We start from the raw sequence: 20,217 nt of genomic DNA, 5'->3' as shown, positions 1-20,217 counted from the left end.
CAAGAGTACCATATGACATTCACACTTCAGCCCTTCCATATTAAGTTGAAAGCGTCTTTGTGCAGCGACACAATACACTATCCCGTTTCCGACCCTCTGGCGGGAAATTTTTCGCGCGAAATACGACGAGCGCGTCTTTGTACGCGGCCTTTTTTTTGCGGGAAACGGCGGGACATTTCGGCTCTGGAGGACTTTTAAATCGCAGCCATCCGATCCCTTTAAGGCCACCTCGAGCCTTTATTCCGTACCGATCAGCTATGTTGATCCATCTGCTTTCCGAATCATGACTGAGTTCTAAAATACGGACACTAAATCCTGGATTTCGACTTTGATTTCTCGAGGGATGTTCCCTGGGTAGCGGAAGCGAAAGGCGTACCGCACACACCTGGGGCGCGTCTTGGGATGCCGGCAACGTCGCGCAGGGCGATGATGATCTCGGCCCGGCAAGCGACCACGCTTCATCAGGAGATCCCGAGCAGCAGCGGGAGCTTCAAGACTCCGATCGCCAAGGAGGCAGGTGGTTCTAGGCGATCCCACATCGGACCGGGCCAAGTGCCGGCGGCGATCACCATGGACGAATACGGACAGACTCCGGACCACTTTTATTTGGCCAGAAACCCACCCAAGCCCCCCGCACAGCGGAACCAGGTAAAGCTCTTTTGGATTCTTCCGATTGTTCGTGAGTCCTTCGTGGAAAACTTTGAGTGCAAGGATCCGTTTGGGTCGGGCAAATGCGTTCCGATCTTTGAGCGGTATTCCTTTGTTTACAACCCACTTCCGCGGTTGGTTGATTGCAAACCAGCAGATTGGCCCCTTGGCGCCGCATCGTCTACGCTTTTATTTTCTAATCTTTCCCTCGGAGATAAAATGGATATTTTACGAATCAACTTGTGAAGAAACACTGTTTCTCGAAACCAGCGTCTTTTGAAAATAAAAAAGATAGGTAAGCAAACCGTCGCTCCGATATTTCAATGTTGTCTTGATCGAGCAGCCAACGTCGCCGTTCAACCGCGGAGGAAAAAAAAACAAAACAAATAAAAGCGAGGGTCTTCCTCTTCTACGCATACGATTTGTAGGATTTATCTCCGTGAAATTCGCTGCTAGACGTAATTTTTGTTTCGGGGGTTTAACGAGCAGCGAAAATTCGCGTCAGTTGCCTTGCCTCGATGTCTTTCGCAGAACAATGCTAGCTAGCAAAATCCGGGTTCCGCTGCAAGGTTGGTCGTAGCGGCTTCGGAAGCGGTCATGATTTAAAGCGGTTTTAACCCGACTCCGATTCTTTAAATTCCGGCGTGTAACGAGCGAGATTTCCTTCCTAAATTCGAGTAAATTTAGCCGGTTCCGCGGCGCCGGCAGCTTGGCGACATGGAGTCTTGCGTTCTGGCGCCGGTCGGCATCGCTCGCACGGTAACCTTTTTTTTCTGCTCACCTTTGAATAATTTTGATCCGACTTTTAAAATTTTGTGGGGTATGAAATCATCGAGATATGTGTCCGGAGATTAGTGTGGGGTTACAGAGGCCTCGTGTATTTTTATGCCGTCGCCTCGTGAAAGAAATTTAAAAGCCTAAAGCCATGTGGGGTGGCCAGTTTTTGGGGAACAAAGAAGCCCGGGTTTCTCGAGTTGGACAATTAAATTTCGCGTGTTTTTTTTTCTCGGTGCCGGGTAAGTGGAGCGCATCAATGAATCGTCGCAGGTTTGAAGGCGTTTATTAACGTTTTCTTTTTTCTGTTCTTAGAATCTCGTTGCGTCGTAGGGTGGTTCTTTTGTTATTTTGCTTGGATCGTCGGGGCGGCTTGGAGAGGTGCCGATGTAATAATCTTGCAAAAGGAGTTCCACCACGTCGACTGGTTGTGCTTGGCGTTTTCTCAGTTTTGATCGGGCTTTATCGAAGAACGGAAATCCTTGTTTCTTCGATGATTTAATACGCGGGTTAGCCTTTAATTTTCGCACCGAAAAAACAAACAAAATCGGTCGGCGTTTCAACCTTGTGTTCGTGTCCCTCGCTTTGCGAAGCCTTTGCACGTGTCTTTTTTCTTTTAATTTCTTTTGAACATGTGCTTAATTTTATTGTCCCGAAAACGTATATCAACATTTATTATAAAGTATTGAGCATTGATTGGTGTATCCTCTGTTACAGTTCCTTTAAAAATATATATAGATATATATTCCTTATTTTGGCAAACTGTATCATGAGAGCAGCATTTTTTTCCCCTTTGTTCTGTTGATATACTTTTCTTTTTTTTAAGTTATGGTGCTTTATGGTGAGGAGCCATGCCAGTTTTACAATGATCAGTACTCACTCAATACTGTGCGGTATGGCTCTCGACGTCGACGCTTGCTGTTCTTGTAGACGAGTGGCATGGCCATTAAAGAACGGGCCAATGGTATGTGTTTCTGAACAGGTGCACCCCTTGATTCGCTTTAAACGTTCGGTGCGGGCACCTGCTGCCGCAATCTCGAAGAGCGTAGCATGTTGCCTTACGTATTGTCGCACAGTTGTGTCTCGACAGCGTTTATGCATTTACAGTACGATGCCTGGAGCACGTCTCTGGCTGGTACGGCTACCGCGTCCTAAAAAGTGGTCCTTGATTTCTGCCCGACGACGTCTTAGAATAGAGCCATGTTGTCTCCGGTCGTGATCCTCATGTTGTCGCAGCAGCCCGTGGTGGGTTCTTCTGCACGTCACTCACCAGTTTACGGCCCACGGAAGCTTCATCAGCCAGGAGCTAGGATGCTGCGACACTTGCATACGCTCATGTTTTTTGCTGGCACTTCTCCAATCGACACAGACACTCCGGCACCTGTGCCGTCATTTGTTGCTGCTCTGGGACCACTTTCGCTGGGGATGCTAAACGCACCAGTCGGAGACACAGGCCCCCAAATGCATCCCCGTGCCTTTGCAGGCCTGGGCATTGTTGTGTGTATTTTACTGCGCCATAAAAGTGTATTATTAATATTATTATTACTACCCACCATAGTTTTTGGTCACCCCAAGCGGCTGCGTTTCTGGACAGGGAACAATGAATTTTCGTCGCATTTCTCTGGGACAGGTGAAACGCAGACTAGACATGGAGTCGCCGGGGCCGGACCACCCCATCTTCAAAGCGCCCCCCGCCAAAAAAGGGCGTCCTCCAGGACCAAATTCCAGCCGCCTAAAAGTGGGCAAGAGTGAGTATGCGCCAAAGGTCCTTGCGACGTCGTCTCGAATTTTGCACTTCGGGTAACTGAGGACGCGAGTCCATGGCGTTCAGAATGATTACGAAATGTTTCCGATTGGGTGCCGTTCATAATTACAGTTAATTTCATTTTTGATAAGTTTTAATTTGCCCTTTGAAAAAGATCCGGCCGAGTAGGATTAAAGTAAATGTCTGCGCGAACCTTGGCTGAACTTGATTAAAGGTGATGCTGAAGTTTTTGCTGGGCCAAAGTTCGACCCACCACTGGTGATAACGATCACAAAGTCCAACATGATGGTACCAATGGAAACAGGTCAGCTGTAACAGAAAAGCAGCCACAACTTCGATCCAACTATACTTGGCTGGAGGATAGACAACATTGTTACTGCAAAGCCCAGAACGCTATACTCGCTTTCACTTCAAAAATTGTTGTAAAAAAAGGTCAGACTCCTTGTGGAGCATATCCTTTTTTAGGTCTAGAGTTGAGGTATATATATGCAGGTGCATTTTAGACCGCCGTAAAATCCCGAGAGATGCCCCATCCCAGAAACATAACCCACCCCTATTTTTGGCTCAACCCGCTATTTTCTTTAAATGCCGAAAGATGGGCCACTCCTAGTAATCCTAGTGTTTGGATCAGTGATGACCTTGGCAAGAATGCATCTAGTTGCCTATGGTGGAATATAAGCGAGCATTGCTGACCGAGAAGTACACTCATCTTTGCTTCATTGCCCCTTGCCACGATCAGGCACGTAGCCAAAAGGGGAGCCATGGGGCTTGCCCCCCTCCCCTCCCCCCGAAATTTTCCATTTTGCTGGGACCTCCTCTCCCCCCTCCCACTCATACAACATTTTGTCATGGGCAGCCCCCCTCCCCCCCCCCCCCCTCCCCCCCCCCACCCAAAAAACAAAATCCTGGCTACGTGCCTGGCCACGATAACACGTTTGACAGAAACGCGTAATCTATAAATGGCTTTTTTTTTTTTTTTTCATCTTTTTTTTATTTTACATTGAAAGTTGGCCCACTCCTTATTTTCTCTTGATTTTAGGTGGGCTATTTCTCGGGATATTACGGTAGATATATGTTATTCATCAAGACTCGCCGATTTCATACACCGAGAGCATAGCTCCTTCCTCTGACTCCCAAGTCTTGTGAGATCTACTTCGCACGGCGTATGACCAGTGCGCAAAACTTGTTTTTTTTCTTGAGGTGAAAACGAGCAGAGAGTGACTACGATCACTGACAAGGTGAGAATGGCAGGTCGTCTTTTTCCAACGCCTTGCCTCCAGCACACGCTTGTTGCCTTTTGCTGTGCTTTGATTGTACGTGCACTCACGAGGCTCACAGGACCCTGAAGTGTAACTGAAGGCAGGTGCACTTCGTTTCACGATAACTTGTCAAACTGTGGAGGCTGCGATCCCTGCGACCGGGCGTCGGAGCAAGGCACATGACAGCACTTCATGGTAGAGGCCACGGAGGCCTTGTTACCGCCACAACAGCGGTGCCGTCTGCGACAAAACATAGTTCTAGGCTTCTTTAGCTTTCAACCGCAATTGAACTTGCGCGATTGCATCTGGCTACACGACGCAAAAGAAAACAAAGACACATTACTTTTCAGCAATGCTTAAGTCGGATCAACCCTTTTCCAAGGACGATGTGGCTTTGGAACGATATTTGAACAATCGCAGCCCTGTAATCGACCACTTTCGCTCATAACATCACTGTGGCATTAGCACACACCGCAGATTCGCTGGTAAATTGAGCGTAGAATTGTTTCGTGAACTGTCCCCGAAAAGCTCGCTACTCAAATGGGCGGCAATGTTGCGGCGGTGGATGTTCATCTGAAGTTGATTGGTTTGCAGCAGACGACAGCCAGTTCTACCAGGCCTCATGTTTGGCACAGTGACATAAATTCCCGTGACGTGTTGTCACGTGCCTCGCTCCAACGCTTTTATTGGGCCGCGGGGGCCTTAGCCTCTGCGGTTCGCCGAATTAACGTAAAACGGAGCGCAGCATGCACTGGAGGCGAGACGACTGAAACTCCTCCCTGTCGTTCTCATTCTGTCGGTGGCTATGAGAGTGCAGCCAATGAAACTTGACGCAAGTCTTCGTCCCCATATTCCTGCAGTTCCCCTTGAGCGAAACCGGTACGACACTTCCCTGGGCCTGCTCACCAAGAAGTTTGTGAGCCTGCTAAAGGGAGCAACAGACGGGGTGTGTTGAACCACCATTATTCGACTTCGGCCGTCCTTCGCTCGAACTGAACACTTGGGTTGAGAATCATGTTCCTCAACGTTGCACCTTTCAGGTGGTCGACCTCAACAAGGCGTCGGAGCTGCTTGGCGTTCAAAAGAGGCGGATCTATGACATCACAAACGTCCTTGAAGGGGTGGGGCTTATCGAGAAGAAGTCCAAGAATAACATCCGGTGGAGGCAAGTTGGTTTCGCGTTCATGGCTGGAGAGCAGTCGAACAATTGTTACTGTTGATAATGTATGCCTGCAGAGCAACCATCAAACCTCATTCCAGGTTAAACTTGGCCTATTCACAACAAACCCCCTGCACCATGAGTTCATTTTGAGTAACGACATTGTTGGTTACAAGCGAATTTGAGAGGCCATGTGGAATACTGACTTGGGACATTTTGCACTGCAGCATTATTAAAGGCAGAAGTGTGGTACAGATAATTGGCAATATCCGAGTTACTGTTACCTGAAGGAATTAAAGTAATGATTAATTACAGATATGATATTTGTTTTTCTTTTTTTCTGTCATGCTTGTATTAGATGATATTTAAATGATGGGGGGTATGAATGAAGATGGCTGCACTGTGAATTTGTCGTGTTGAAAGTGTGTAAAGTGTTTTTACTATATCTTGCAGACATCTGCAGTGGAGATAAAGGCATGGGCAAAAGTGTGTGCATGACTTTGGAAAGTGCCTGTTCTGCACAAGTTCTCATTCTAACAAAAACGTTCCGCTGAGTTAGGCTCACGTGCCTCTGCCTTTGTCATTACTGCAGACGTTTGTGAGATGGAGTACAAGCTCGTTGGATCACACAAATCATCTATTTCAGTGAGGAATTGTTAATTATTTTCCACTAAGATGAAAGTATGGGTTGGGGACACATTTTCCTCAAATTTCACAGGTAAAATGTTAAAAAAAAAAATTGTAAAATTGAAAAGAAAAAGAAAAGATCTTGCTCAACTCTTGTGGCATTTACTTTGACAGGACGGCAGTGGAGGAAAGAATGGTTCTCTTCAAAAGAAACACCCGTGTAACCCAAAATGTTTCAATATTGCATAAAACAGGAAATAGGTGAGAAATAGAAGAAAAAAAAGCCATTGCAAGAAAAGGTTAGTTACAGTAAAGTGGCGTTTAAAGTTATCTGAAATTCTTGACCGCCATCATGTGCGCCGGCGATTCGTGAACGCACCGTAAAATACAGGGGGAGTGCCCACCCACATTCACTAAAAACTGGATTAATCTAAACATGGTTGCTTGTCCAGTCAAATCGTGCATTTAGCGTATAACTTGTTAATGTTAATAGTGGGCGTTTTTGCGATATTTTACGGTACATCCTCCACCTAAATTACATTTATGTAAACGATTACAACTTGCCTGGTTGAACATGGCATGTTGAGATGAAGCGCACCATATGGATTAACAAGAGAGATGTTAGATGTGTCATTTGGGAGAGATTACAGAACGTTTACAACCCCACTCATGTCTTTACCGTCTGAACTCTGCTACCCCAGGGAAGGCAAGAATGCGGCGGCTTTCCTCCGAACTCAGCAGAGTCTCCAGGCGGAGCTCGATCAGCTTGAGTGCAAGGAGAACAACCTGGACCAGCTCATATTGAGGGCCACCATCGACTTGAACCTAATCACGGAGCGCCAAGACAAAAAATATCCTTTGCTGCCTGGATGCAAGAGCGGGCCATTCGAAGACGACAATGCCTTTGTGGGTTCTCGCATTCCTCGGGGGCTCCCCAAGCCCCTAAACTTCCTTGGTCGTCTCAGCCCTTACGTAAAGCATTCTCCCAATTTAAGAACTTTTTCAGAATATATGAGCCATCCACTGATGATGTAGTAGACATTCTCTAGTATCGTGATATTCATTTATCTGTACAAGGCATGTGGGCTTTTGCAGGACTTAATTACGTCGGCACCAAGACTAGGGGGGGGTTGCTTTACTGCCATTCAGAAGAGATGGGCATCCCTTGGGGGAGATGGAAAAGTTTGAGAACTCCGGGAGAGAGTAACGTTGTGCCGTTCTGTAACTAGACGAGAATATTGGCAAGAACTGTCGCGTGTTTGACTTTTTTTCCCTAACCGACCCCCCCACGTGCGCCTATGTGACCTACCGCGACCTGAGAAGCATCCCCTCCCTTGCCGACCAGACAGTCATTGCGGTCAAGGCACCGCCAGAAACCAGGTTAGAAGTCCCCGACCCCCAGAAGGTGAGACTCGACTCCTTTCCCTTTGAAAATAGGAAAGTTGCAGCTCTTTTCAAATTCCAGTTGTTAGATAAGGCTGCTGTGAACGAGTGTTGTCTAGATTCTTGAGGAAAGGCGCTTCCGACGTGCGACCTCATGACACAGCAGTCTTAACTTGGGCGGGTAGAAACACGAGGACTTGCTCAAAGACATACAGAAATCGTTTTGAACCTTTCTTCGAGTGTCCCCTGGCTTGATTTTTTTTTTTTTTCTTTTTTCTTTTGTCAGAACCTTCAAATCTGGCTCAAGAGCGAGAAAGGTGAAATCGAGGTGTACCTCTCCAATCCAGAGGAGTCATCCATTGAGGACGACTCCGTCGCTTCTACCTCAGCGCCGTCCTCTTCTAGCTGTGCCATCGGCTTGGTGGAAGAGCCGTGCTCTACGGGGAGCTTCAAAGGTCGGTGGAGTTCTTCTCGCACTTCTGGAGCTTGTCTGCTTGCTCTTCTTAAATATTTGCAATGCAGCAACAAGTTCATACTGTACCTATCCAACGGGTCCTAGATAGCAAGTTCGTATACAGCGAAACCCGTTTAGAACAAACCCACGTGCAGCGAATTATTGTCGATATCGAACTCACGGAAAAGTTAAAGGGACCATGGACGACAACGCCGTGCTTGCAAACGAGTTTGAGCTCCCGTTCAGCGACCTCACGCCGACTGAACGGGAGATGCTGCTAAGGACGCAGAACTCTGGATTGGCGACCGATGCAGCAATGCTGCGCATTGCTGCATCGGTCGGCAGTTTATGCAAACTAACATTGCCCGATCGACCGCACGTCCTTAGCCGACCTTTCGCGCAACCTACTACTGCACATAAACGCAGCATGATTGTTGAGACACCAGTTCGCAAAACGAACACGAGACGACGCACGAAACCAAAACAAAAAGTCCGCCGCCCTTGGCGCTCATACCTCTTTTTCTTTTTTTTTGTCCATGGTTGCTCGGTGCTTGTTACGCGCCCGAGGTAGCAGTGCGGGATGCGTTCAACCAGTGACAAACGGAGGAATCGCTTCAGATTATGCTTTTACACACGGTATGAAACCTATTAATTCCAAACTACGACTTCAAAAGATTATCCAACGTTCAAATAAACTGTTTTCATCACATCTCACCACCGAGATCGAAACCAAGAGCGCCTCTATCGTTTGAACCAATCGCCAGACAAGGAGCCCGTTGTCGTCACGCTTCGACGGCGCACTTTAGTTCACCTTTCTGCCGCCGCCTCGGTGGGGTCTCAGGCATCGTTCCCGGCGCTATTATTACCGCGCCTGTTTGCTCGATTGGTGCGGCACCCAAACTTCTGTTCGGGCTAAAACTTGGTCAACAGTATCTGAGACGTGCCTTGACATCCATTTCAATTGTCGAATAAAACTTCGAAACTGCCTTCATGGTCCCTTTAAATAAAAATGCACGTAAAAAGTACTTTTTATAACGAACAACATATTGGCTATATCAAACTTTTTCCCCCGGGAAGGCTTCCAAAAAGGCGCAAACTCGCGCGTCTTTTAGGCAATTCCTTCTCCCCCCCCCCAAAATAAAAATAAAACTAGAAAGTAAGAATGAAAGAAAATACCAAATGCTCAAGCTGCGAACAAAAATTAGTGAAAAAAGACAATTTCAGAAAATAAAAAAAAACTGTGTGCATGCACAAAAAACAACACATTTTTTTTTCTAGCGCGTTGCTACAAGGCGGAAGCGAAGAGATGAAAAAGAAAGGGAAGCTCTCGCTACCTCGCCCTTCGCACCCTGATTGACCTAAAGTCACTTTAGTTTGACCAAAAGCAAAAACAGGCGCCCCCCCCTCTTCACCTTGCGCGCTCACTTGGAGCTTGACACGCCGCGCCCCAAAAGGCAATAAGCCTATCGGATTTTAGATTCAAGAGCAACGTGCTCATTAGCGGCGGGTTCAATAGCACCCGGGTATATTAAACTAATCATCGTGGAAGTTTGTTGTGAATGATTTTTGCTATATCGAACCACTTGCTATATCAAACTGATCGTAGCGTTTCCTGCTGTTCGTTATAAACGGGTTTGACTGTAGTGCTTAATTTTCTGCCAGCCCTGGGAACAAACTGGACACGAGCATAGCTCACGTCAGCGTTTGACTGGGACTTACGTTCGGTCGCTGAAAACGCTGACGCAGCCTGAGTCCTCTGTTTGGCAACATACAAAATGGTACTTTGCATAAGTTGAATAACATATAACACATTGTGCATTCATATCTGAAGGCTGGCTCACACACTTGCGTGTGATTACTGAAGACTGGTCTTAAACCTCCTGTCTGCTTACGACCGGCTGCACTTCTGCACAGACGGTGGTAAGCAATCGCAAGAGGCTTAAAACTCGTTGGTAGCCTCTCCAGTCACAAGCAGCTGCAAGCATGTGAATTGGCCTTTTCCTTAACAGCTTGCCCCAAAAAACTTAACAAGCAAAATAGACACAACAGATCAAAACCGGGTCGACACAAACATGACTTACTTTGTGTCAGTCGGCTTTGTGTGAAGAATGGAGGCATGGTACTTTTTTGCGTTCACACAACTGTACATCTAGCAGGCGAATTAACACTTTTCCAAGCTTTAATGCAGGGGCAGAGCATCAGACTACTGAGCGAGAGATTGTTGGTTCGATTGCCTCTTAGGGATAAAGTAGTTCTTGCGAAGAAACCTGGCAGTGTTTACAGCAAAGCTGTCTATGCCTTGGTTCTGGCAGATCGTCTCCGGGGTCAGACCGAACGGAGACTAACAATTTTGTACAGTTAATGCTGCAGATGCCGGCGTTGCACCCGCGCACCTTTTTGGTATAAAAGATTCGTAGCAAATAACCAAAATGAAGCATTGACGAATGTGCACGCAAGATGCCATTTGTTTTAGGCTTTTGCTTTAAGAGTGCGCCAGCGCCGCACGCACGCGGCGTCTTCCCCCTATGACATCGCGCAATGCCGCGCTCTCTTCGGCGGCCGCCTGCCGAAGATCGCGCCTCTGTCTTTATCAGTTAAACTTCAGGCTTCACATGGGTGGCCCCCATGTTGTATGTTCTGAAGAGGAGCAGCGGGAGTACGAGGAGCATCGGCACGTCCAGAAGCGAGAATGGGCATGCCGCCAACGTGAAACCGCCGTTGCCACTGCTCCCAACCCGACATAGCAAACCTCACCAGAGCGCCAGCTTAGCTGGACCTCCCTCTTTAGGGGGTGGAAGGACTCTTAATTTTTTTTTGTTACAACATTTGGTGAAGCTAAAATGCATTCTGCGTTAAAGTCAAGCACTGCAGCCTTGTTATGCGGAAGGCGTTGGCCTATCACCCCGATGCATGAAAAAGAGACATAAGTACTGCCGACATAAACGCTCCGTTCTCTTTCAAGGTGACCCGACCCTGAAGCACGCCCTCATTTCGGAAGAGGACGACCTCGCGCCGATGGGCAAGAACTTTCTCCTTCAGACCGAAGACCAGTACGAGCCCTTCCTGCACTTGGAGCCCCCGCTGTCCGAAGACGACTACAACTTCACACTAGACAAAGCGGAAGGCATCGCCGACTTGTTCGACGACTACGAAATGTTTATCTCGGAGATGTGCGCTAAATGATGACACCGTTGTGGTGTGGCACACCACGCCTTGTACATATAGTTGTAACCGTTCTTCAGAGGTGGTGCCGCTGACTGCTCAAGCGATGCGTTCTAGCATCCAGCCGTGCCTCCTAGGCAGTCTCGCCATCGTCACTCCGCCGCCGAATTTCGCCCAGAAGTACAAAGACAAAACTGAAGAAGAGAGTGAAAAAGTAAGGAAAATGTCGCCGGCTTCAAGTGATGGGAGGGGATGAAGGGGGGGTGAGATCCGGTGACATTACCGATGTTGTTTCCATTGTTTTACATGCCATGTTTTGTTGGGTTAGTGCCACGTTCTCAGTGCCACAGTTGCACGTTGTTGGTTTGGCTCTCTTAGTGAGAAATGGAAGAAAAATCAAACTAGCTACCACTTTTAAACTTGCGGGACATTTATTTTTTCTCGAGACTAACCGTCGAAAGACCACCTCTACTATGTGCTCGTTTTACTCTTAGCGTTATCTATTGTTACCTTTTTTCGTGCAAATACTTTTTAGTTCTTATATTTATAGATGACACCAGACCGCTTTTTTTTTTCCAACGCCTTGTTGCAAACTGGCTGGATGAGCGGTCTCTCTGCACGCCTTTTGCGAGGTGCTCAGCAATGCGTTGCCCTCCTGTCCTGCTGTTTGTTATGATGACGCTCATCAACAGCTATATGCCTTTCCAGCGGTACAGGCAAAAAGAGCTCACAAAATGCTGTTCTCATAAAAATAGACCGGTACAGTAAAATAGCTTGTGGGGGTGTGCTGCAATCCTTTCATCTTGCCTGTGTGCCACCCACGTTTTCCTTCTAACGATTGCAAGCTTCACGCCCAAGTGCTTACGGGCAGTAATGACGTGGGAACCAACGACTGCGTCGTCGCTGCCTCTCGCCTATCTAAGCGTGGAGTCGCGCAACACATGTAAATAGTGTATTATAGTTGTGGGACCTTTGATAAGCGTTTACACTGCCTTATACATATTTTTAAGATTGCTCGGACAGTCCCCCCACCCCCCTTTTGTTTTGCACTCGAGAGGCATTTTAAGGTCGTGTCTGGTGCTGTTGCCAAAAAAAGCGTCCTCTTTGTTTTGATGACAATTTCCTCTTGTTTGCCCTGAGGTGCAAGATGGAATGAATAAAAATTGATTGCCCCGAAATTCTGCCATTTTTCCTAAAACCACTTAGGCTGTTTCCGCATGTACTACTATAGTGGGGGTTCTGATACTTTTCAATCTCAAGGAATGCCCACCTCACTGGAATTTCAGTCGAGAAACTTCTGGTCTCTACTTTGATTGAAAAAGACCTGCAGAAGCCTATGTGCATTGCCTTCGATATATGTAGGGTTCCGTGTTTTTGTTTTTATTTTCAAAATTTGGCATACTTTTTTCGGTGTATATTTATTCCTAAAAAAGATTACGGGCTTTTTCGGCGAATATGATTGAAACGCCATCGGACACCGGATCAAATGATCCTTGTAGCTGCGATATTTGTGATCCCTCAAAGAATAATGGCACAGATACATACATGGTCTTCGCTACAACTTCCGTCAGAACACACCTCAAAATCGTGGAATTCGTGGGCAGAATGTTCAGCGAGCCTCTTTTTCCTTCCCATTCTGATGACTGGACCGTCTGAGGTGATGACCGTACAAAAACCAGCGGCATGGCAAAAAAAAAAAAAAAAATCCATTGTAATTATGTTTTTAACCACAAAGAAGTATGATGGGAGGGTGTTAAGAAAGGTATTAACGGCTTTCCTCGATGTCCTCTGAGGTGCATGAAGTGAAAAACCTTATACTAGCCCACATCCAAACTTTTTTTTTGGGACCGAGAATTTTACACACTACGTCGGATCACACAAAGAGCGCACATGTCCCACGAAGGCCAATCCAGAACCTGTTGTTGCATGTTGAACCTTGGAAGAGGGCAGCCACGAAGACGTCGCACAATGTCAAACCTTGGAATGCCCTCTCTCCCCCCTCCCCCTCCTCCCCGCCCCCCCCTGACGCGGCCCTAAAATAACGACCTTTTTCGGTTAAAATTGAGGTTTAGAAAAAGGATTAGAAATACTTTTACTGGTTTAAACCGAAAACGCTGAACCTACAAACACCTTTTTCGGTTAAAACCGAATTTCCGAAAATGGATTCCGCATACTTTTATCCGTTTAAACCGAAAACTTTGAATCCTAGATATATGCTGCACTACCTGGTCTTCTAAGCGACAAGGGTGTGCGTTGCGAGTAGGCGACAGATCCTTGAAGTCTCCTCCACTCCATGGTTCCGTCGGTTCTTGTGGGCTTCCAGGTCGTGTTTCGAAGGTCACGAGCTCTGCCGTCCCTGTTTCATTCGTACTTGATAGTAGCTTGGTTTTGCAATGCCCATGCTCCTTAAGGTGTACGCTCCGACCAGAAAAAGGAATTGCACACATTGCCAATGCAGTGGGCATGGTGGCTTGCCGACTACTTGAATGCTAATGGCTGAGCCTACTTTAAACCTTCCACTATCTAAGATGACCCTGGGCCGTCAGGAAAATTTATATTTAGTTGGCAATTCTAGAAAAGCAGAGTCCCATACTTGGTTTCCATTACAGCAGTAGTAGAGATGCTGTCATCGGCTTCAAATATTGCAGCCAATAGTGGCTCTATGACCTTGCTTTTCTTCGCACCCTACAAATCCCATGCACAGTGAATCATATGGACTTCCACTTATTCATTGGTTCCTGTGTGCCACATGGCAGGTGAACACCAGTCATCCTTGCCACACAGAAAAGGCTAGAAGCACAAGCTTTTGACACTGGTAACTGATTTCACTGCACCAGTTAGTGCACGGGACCAGCACCTTCCAGAGTTTTGATCTCTCTCCTTGTAATATTTGCTGTATTCCAAACCAGGGAAGAACTGGGTGTAATTCTGTTCTTCACTTTAATTGGCATGGCAGCCAAATTTCACGGTCAATGGCACGAGCGCTTCGTCTTGGAATGTGTTTCGGCTGCGCGGGACGAGACGACCTACCACACCTCTGAGCATGCGCCCGTACCTGGACTCTATTACAGCCTGTTGCAGGTTAGGAAAAACACGACAAGTCCCCCCACAAAGTTCTCTGCCCGCCTTCAAGTTTCTTTCTCTCCATTCGCTTCCTCTCCAACCCTTGCCCTGCTAAAGTAAAAAGAGTGGAGGGCTTGGTGGTACGAACTTGTCATGCTTTTCTTAACCTGAAACGGACCATAGTACTATGCTTCAAAGGCAGATCTACAGAATCATGTCTGGCAGAAAACCGGTGCCCAGTTTCCTTCTTTCCATTTCCTCTCGCCCTCTTCTCTCCCCACAGGAGTGGGTCTCAGCTATTCAGCTCAGAAAGGAGTAGTCTCCCTCTTGCATAGAAAGGAGGAATGGGGGAGGGGGGTTACCTCCTTTCCTGGCTGCTCATCAGCCTACAAAAAAAACCCTAAAAAGAATTTTTTTTTTTTTTAACAGCTTGGTTGCGTAACAATTATTTTATGCGAAAAAAAAAAAAAAAAAATTCTGGAGCCATATTGACGGCATGAGAAGCCATTTAGTCTGTAGTCACCTCATTTCCACTTGGTTTTGCTCCTGGCATTTCGGGTGCGTGGAGGAGAGGTGGATCGGCTTCGCTTTCATGTTGAGGTGGAAAGAGCGAACGACCGAGACCGTCATTCCGGAATGACCAAGATGGTCATTCCGTGACGTTATGGACTTGCAGAATTTAAAATAAATCTCGCCGTCAATATTGCTGTAAAATTTTTTTTTTTTTTTTTTTCGCATAAAATTTATATGAAAAGCATGTTCCAACTAGACAGTTTAAAAAAAAACATGTTCTTTCTTTTCAGGTGCCCTTTAAGCAAAACGTAGTACTATAAGGTGCTCCTGCGATACGAGACGATGTGCGGCGGAGCTTTTCTTTAAAGGGATACTGAAATGAAAATTGAAGTATACCTCTCAGATTTAAAAATGAGATAAACATGATCAACAAAATCGTTTGTATTTCGAACGGTTGGCTATATTTTTCGTTCCAAACGGCCAATTACAGCGAGCGCTCGAACAGCAGCCGTCGGAGAGCGCGATGCATCTCGGGGGATCTGGTGCCTCTAGAGCGTTCGCAACGTCGTGTTTTAACTTCACGAGCAAGGCAACAATGAGGCTGTTGTGGTTGTGAGCTTAGCCACTTGGTGGCGTCAACACGTTACAACCTGGCCGTTTCCAGCTCCCTGCTGGAGTTGAATAGGCGCAGGAGAGAAGGGAAATCCGGTTCGGCCAAGTTCTACAGAGCATGCACGCAGCTAGCCGCCATACTTCCGCGAAGCGGTGCTGGTTTTGTTTTGAAGGGAGACGTAAAGGCATTCAAAGTAGCTTTTGGAAAATCCATCGGTCTGTTCGTCTTAATAATGATGTGGTGTCTTCAAACAAAAAAGTGAAAGCTGTTTACAACTCCCTGTAACGCCGAATTAGAGCGCAGCTCTTGAGGAGGAGGAGGGGAGGGTAGACCCCTCCTCCTCCCCTCATTCTTGAATATGCTCCGGGGGGTCACCTGACCTTGGGGGAAGGTGTCACGTGACCTCGGGGGGGGGGGGGGGGGGGGGGGGTCACATGACCTTGGGAAGGTCGCGTGACCTCGTGGTTACGCCGACGGCGACGCCGCTCAAGCCGGGAACAGGCGCCCAAGAGCTGCGCTCTAAAAATTGGTGTCTCTGTGGTATGTTCAGAACTTGGTTGACATTTAGACAACAAAATAGACACTAGAATTTCGTCACAGTACCCCTTTAAGGGAGGACACTACCCAAGAGGGGAGATTTTTGAACCTCTGGTTGAATATGAATGAAATTTACAGCATATACTGGCAGTTGCGAGGAAGAATGCAGTGCAAAGTTTCATCTATGTACATAAATTGTAAAAGAAATTAGTCATTTTTATCAGGAACATACTGACTTTGTTTAGGAAAACTATTGTTAGGAAACTAATGGAATATCCAACGTTTTTCTTCACTAGAAAACGGTTGATAATTGGGCAGTTGGTAACGAAACATCTGAACGGTGTTAGCGCACACACAGAGAGAAGCGCTTCTTTCCTGTATCTTCTCTCTATGTGTGCGCTAATACCGTTTCGATGTTCTTCACTAAATCTGCAGGAAGCCTGGAGAGAGCAACTGTGAAAACAAAATTTCCAAGAAGTAATTTATTTTATGCTAACATCACAGTGAAAAACCAAAATTTTGTTGCCTTTTATGTTGTCAACAAAATCGTAACATTTTATATAAAAATACCCAGAAAATCACAAAAACAATTTCACAGTTGCATTGCCCATAAAATTTCAGTTAGGAAAAACAATGAGCGAGTCCTTCCTTTCGCTCCATTAACAAACAATAGTTTTCCTAAAGTGAAATTTATGCCGAAAAGTGGAACGGAGAAAAATGTGTTCAAAGTGCTCCAACCTCTACCTTTTCTTTAACATCGGTGGACCAAAAGTATAAAAAATTAACTATGCAGTGTAAACTAACTAAACTTTCTGGGAACACTCCCTAAATAATTTTTGAAAATCAGTTTTTTTTTTTTTTTTTGCAGAAATCGTTTTTCTGGGGTGTGTCCTTAAGATGTTCACCCCGGGAGTTTTTGCTGATATATAGAATGAAGTACAGGCAAACTGGGCCTTTTGTGAGAGTGGAAGGATTAACCTTTTGCAGTCATTTTGTGTTTTGAAATGTAGAGCACTGTGCAGCACTGCAGAAGTCTCGAGCACCACATTCGATAAGATACCTTTGTATACATGTGTCCCCGTGAAAGGGCACATGTGCATTTCCCTCGCATAAGTGTCCTGGTTGTGATGCTGCTTGTCCTGCTTTGAATGTTTCACACAGCTACCCACGTGCTCACAGCCCTGCATACTGGACAATCCGTCTTGTAAAACACAACACTGCAAAAACTCGCAACCAAAAAAGAAAGGGCAATTCAAACATTTTTCTGCATCTCACGCACCATCTTTTTTTCTTCGGTATTGGATTTCCACAACATTGAGAGTTCATCAGTTCGGCTGTATTTTCTCTGTTAGTCCCAAGATTTACGTAACCTACGTAGAAAAGGGACGAAGGTGATTAATGCTGATTCAACTTCAGCAAACTGGTGCTGGCAACAATCTTCTCGGCTTCCAGGTAGCACTCGCAAGTCGTAGTAACTGCCGTTTCCGAAGTTATGGCAATGCATTAGGGAGCAGTACACAGCGTTTCTAGATCTAACAAGTTTGTGGCTTTTATTAAATGTGGCTGTAACCCAGCTAAAACAGTTATCTGGGACATTCACTTCTGAACAATGGATCATGTAAAAGGCTTCTGTTCTTTCAATGAAGGCCGACTTGTTCAGCCTGATGCTCATAGCAAGCGACATCGTAAATCCTCCCTCAACCCCAAAAGACTCGCAATCTTAAAAAAACAAAAACCTTTGAAACATGTTTATGTAGCATTCATTTGGTGTAGTATACAACTTTCCTGCACATAACACATACATAAGACTACTAAATTATGAGTCAGGTACACTCGCAACAAAAAACAAACAAAACAGAAACACTATCCATACAGTTTGACAGGCTTATCTGGTGCACAGATGTAAAATGAAGTGCACATATTTTAGCTTGATGCAGGAAGTATGAGGCTGATTCTCTTTTCAAGGCTCTTCGACTTGCAAAATGCACGCTTGATGATCTGCAAGGGAAAGAGGAAGAGCACACACAGTCTCAGATACTCATATAATAAAAAATACTGATGTAACAGAGATAGAAGAAACTGGTTTTAGTGGATAAAGACCACCCATGGATGCACTGTAGTTGGAGATAAATATAACAAGCTGGTAATGCTGCTTTCAAGGATTTAAGATACACGGATATACTTCAAATAAGAAAATTGATGTACCACATATACTTGTGTAAGAAAACCAATGTTTACAAACAAAACTTGCGCGTCCACTTTCCCGTGAAGCACACGGATAGCTGATCATCGTGATCGACGGAAGGACGCCAGCGACTCACGTGACGCAAATAACGTCCTCACACGAGAACGCCATTTGCGCCGATCACAATTTTGTGGAGAATCATTTTCTCGGCATCATTATTTGTTGCATCTTACTACAACTCTATGATTGGCTGTGTGTGCTTTGCGGGAAAATAAATCTGCAGGCCTTGTTCGTAGTGAGTCTATTCACTCGAGTAAATACTGTATGAAAATGTTTTTATGCGACGAAGGTTGTTAAGGCCTTATTCACACAGGAGCGTTTGCTTATGTTCTCTTAGGTTACTCTACAGGTAACGTGCTTTCAGATAAATCCGCCAAAGTCCGAAAAACTCAAAATTCCAAACTTACAATGGCAAGAAAGAAAAAAACAATTGAGCAGCCCCGTGTTAAGAGGGGACATAAGCCTAAGTTTAAAAATTTTTTGAAAAAATTCATTTTTCAATTTTGAGGTTTTTGGTTTTAGAAACTAATTATACACCCTTACACTAAATTTCATAACCATGCGCCAAATAGTTACATTGATATAAAATATTTTCAACACATTGTGAGGCAGTAGCAAAGTTGTTGAAAATTTCATACGAAGGAATCTTTTGTTCGAAGGTAAAATTATTCTGGTGCCACAATCAAGATGTTTTTGAACTGAAATTTACTGGGGAATCGGGCTATCTACTTTATTTTGTTTTAATTTAAACTCCTCATTGGGAAAGAAACTGTTTTCAAAAATTGACATTGGACTGATATGCATCTCATATTTTGAGGTAACCACTCTTTCTGAAATATTTACATTTGTGTTATAAAAACTAGATAGCCCAAGGTCCCACATCCCCCACTTTATATTCAAACAGTCAAAATGATGCTTACCAGTTTCATTTGCATATCATAGATTTCTTAACGAAGAGTGATACATCTTTTTATGCAGTTATGTAAAGTTGTCCTAGAGAGCTAAAGTTTTCACAGCGTAAGCATGCCATCTCTTTATCTGTTAACCAAAGAAATTGTGTTTCTTGAAGGATGTATGTAATGAGAGATAGGAATTTTTATCAGTTGCATGTGTTTAGGCGATTGGGATTGAGTTTGACGATGATTCGTGTTTCAATAAATCAGTTGGAAGTTGGCGCCTGTCCGTGTCGTATGTGTCTCTTTTTTCATCCTGTTTGTTCGCGCCTTTTAACCTTTTAATCGATATGAACCAACTAGCCCCAACCAAAGTTTTATTATTTAACAGTACAGCTACATCTAAAGTTAAATCTCCCCTGCAAATTTCATTCCAATCACTTTAGTTGAGAAGTTCAACCTCTAGCCAGTGTCCGCCCTTAATGCACAGTACGGTCACAGCGAAGTCCTTGGGAATCAGTGTCATGTTCACGCAGCGTGGGGTGCGTGAACAAAAGAGTTGAAAACAAAACAGACATCTAACGATTGTGTTCTAAAAGCTTTTGTTTCTTTTTTTGTTTTCGAGTGTCTGAAAGCGCATCTACCGGCACGAGCTCTTGGCACCGACAGTGCTACAATGGCACCTTGTTATCAGCTATTTTCTTTTTCAGAGAGCGTGTGCAGTAAGCATCGGGTACTACAAAAACTCCAAGTTTAGGGCGGGTTGTTAAGCTGTGGCGTAGCTTTGTGGTAATGCCTCCGCTTTGCACGCAATGGACCCAGGTTCGATTCCTGTGAGCGGCGGCCAATCTTTTTTGAGGATTCGGCTACGTCGATGACAGATGCCCTACATCACCAGCTTCAACATCAACAACAACTACCACAAAGTCAACAACTACAACTACTACAACAATATCAACAATGGATGTCATTTCCAGTGGTGGGAGGGGCCCGTAACAGCCCGTAAAAAGGAAAATGCTAAGTTTGGTCAGAGCAGAGGGTCAGTGGTCCCAAGGAGAGGTCACCTCAGTTTCCTTTCAAGTCTCGGATTATTGACCAAAGGGGATTTACCGTGTATCTCGT

General features: G+C 45.5%; 2 protein-coding genes across 3 annotated transcripts in view; one reads left to right on the top strand and one right to left on the bottom strand.

Annotated features, from left to right (window-relative positions):
- The first annotated feature begins 69 nt into the window (after positions 1-69).
- LOC8053389 (transcription factor E2F2) lies at positions 70-12,409 on the top strand. Of its 2 annotated transcripts, none has more exons than XM_029973571.4 (8): positions 70-648; positions 3,053-3,170; positions 5,307-5,392; positions 5,487-5,611; positions 6,934-7,083; positions 7,523-7,637; positions 7,902-8,070; positions 11,032-12,409. In XM_029973571.4, exons 1-8 carry the CDS (start codon positions 403-405, stop codon positions 11,250-11,252), a joined length of 1,230 nt encoding a protein of 409 aa, XP_029829431.1. In that variant the 5' UTR covers positions 70-402; the 3' UTR covers positions 11,253-12,409. The 2 variants fall into 2 exon arrangements, with proteins under 2 accessions (XP_029829431.1, XP_029829432.1); XM_029973572.4 differs by lacking the exon at positions 70-648 and adding an exon at positions 1,012-1,407.
- A 4,015-nt stretch (positions 12,410-16,424) lies between these two features.
- LOC8053391 (DNA mismatch repair protein Msh6) overlaps positions 16,425-20,217 on the bottom strand; it is a 61,399-nt gene continuing 57,606 nt past the window's right edge. Inside the window, exon 29 of the mRNA XM_029973570.4 lies at positions 16,425-17,955. Within this exon, the coding sequence (XP_029829430.3) occupies positions 17,881-17,955 (75 nt within the window). The 3' untranslated portion in view covers positions 16,425-17,880. The remainder of the gene's footprint in view (positions 17,956-20,217) is intronic.

This window comes from Ixodes scapularis, unplaced genomic scaffold (assembly GCF_016920785.2).
Source record: "Ixodes scapularis isolate PalLabHiFi unplaced genomic scaffold, ASM1692078v2 PGA_scaffold7__128_contigs__length_106722199, whole genome shotgun sequence".
In the NCBI taxonomy this organism is placed as follows: Eukaryota; Metazoa; Arthropoda; class Arachnida; order Ixodida; family Ixodidae; genus Ixodes; species Ixodes scapularis.
This window is presented reverse-complemented; position numbering and strand designations above follow the sequence as displayed.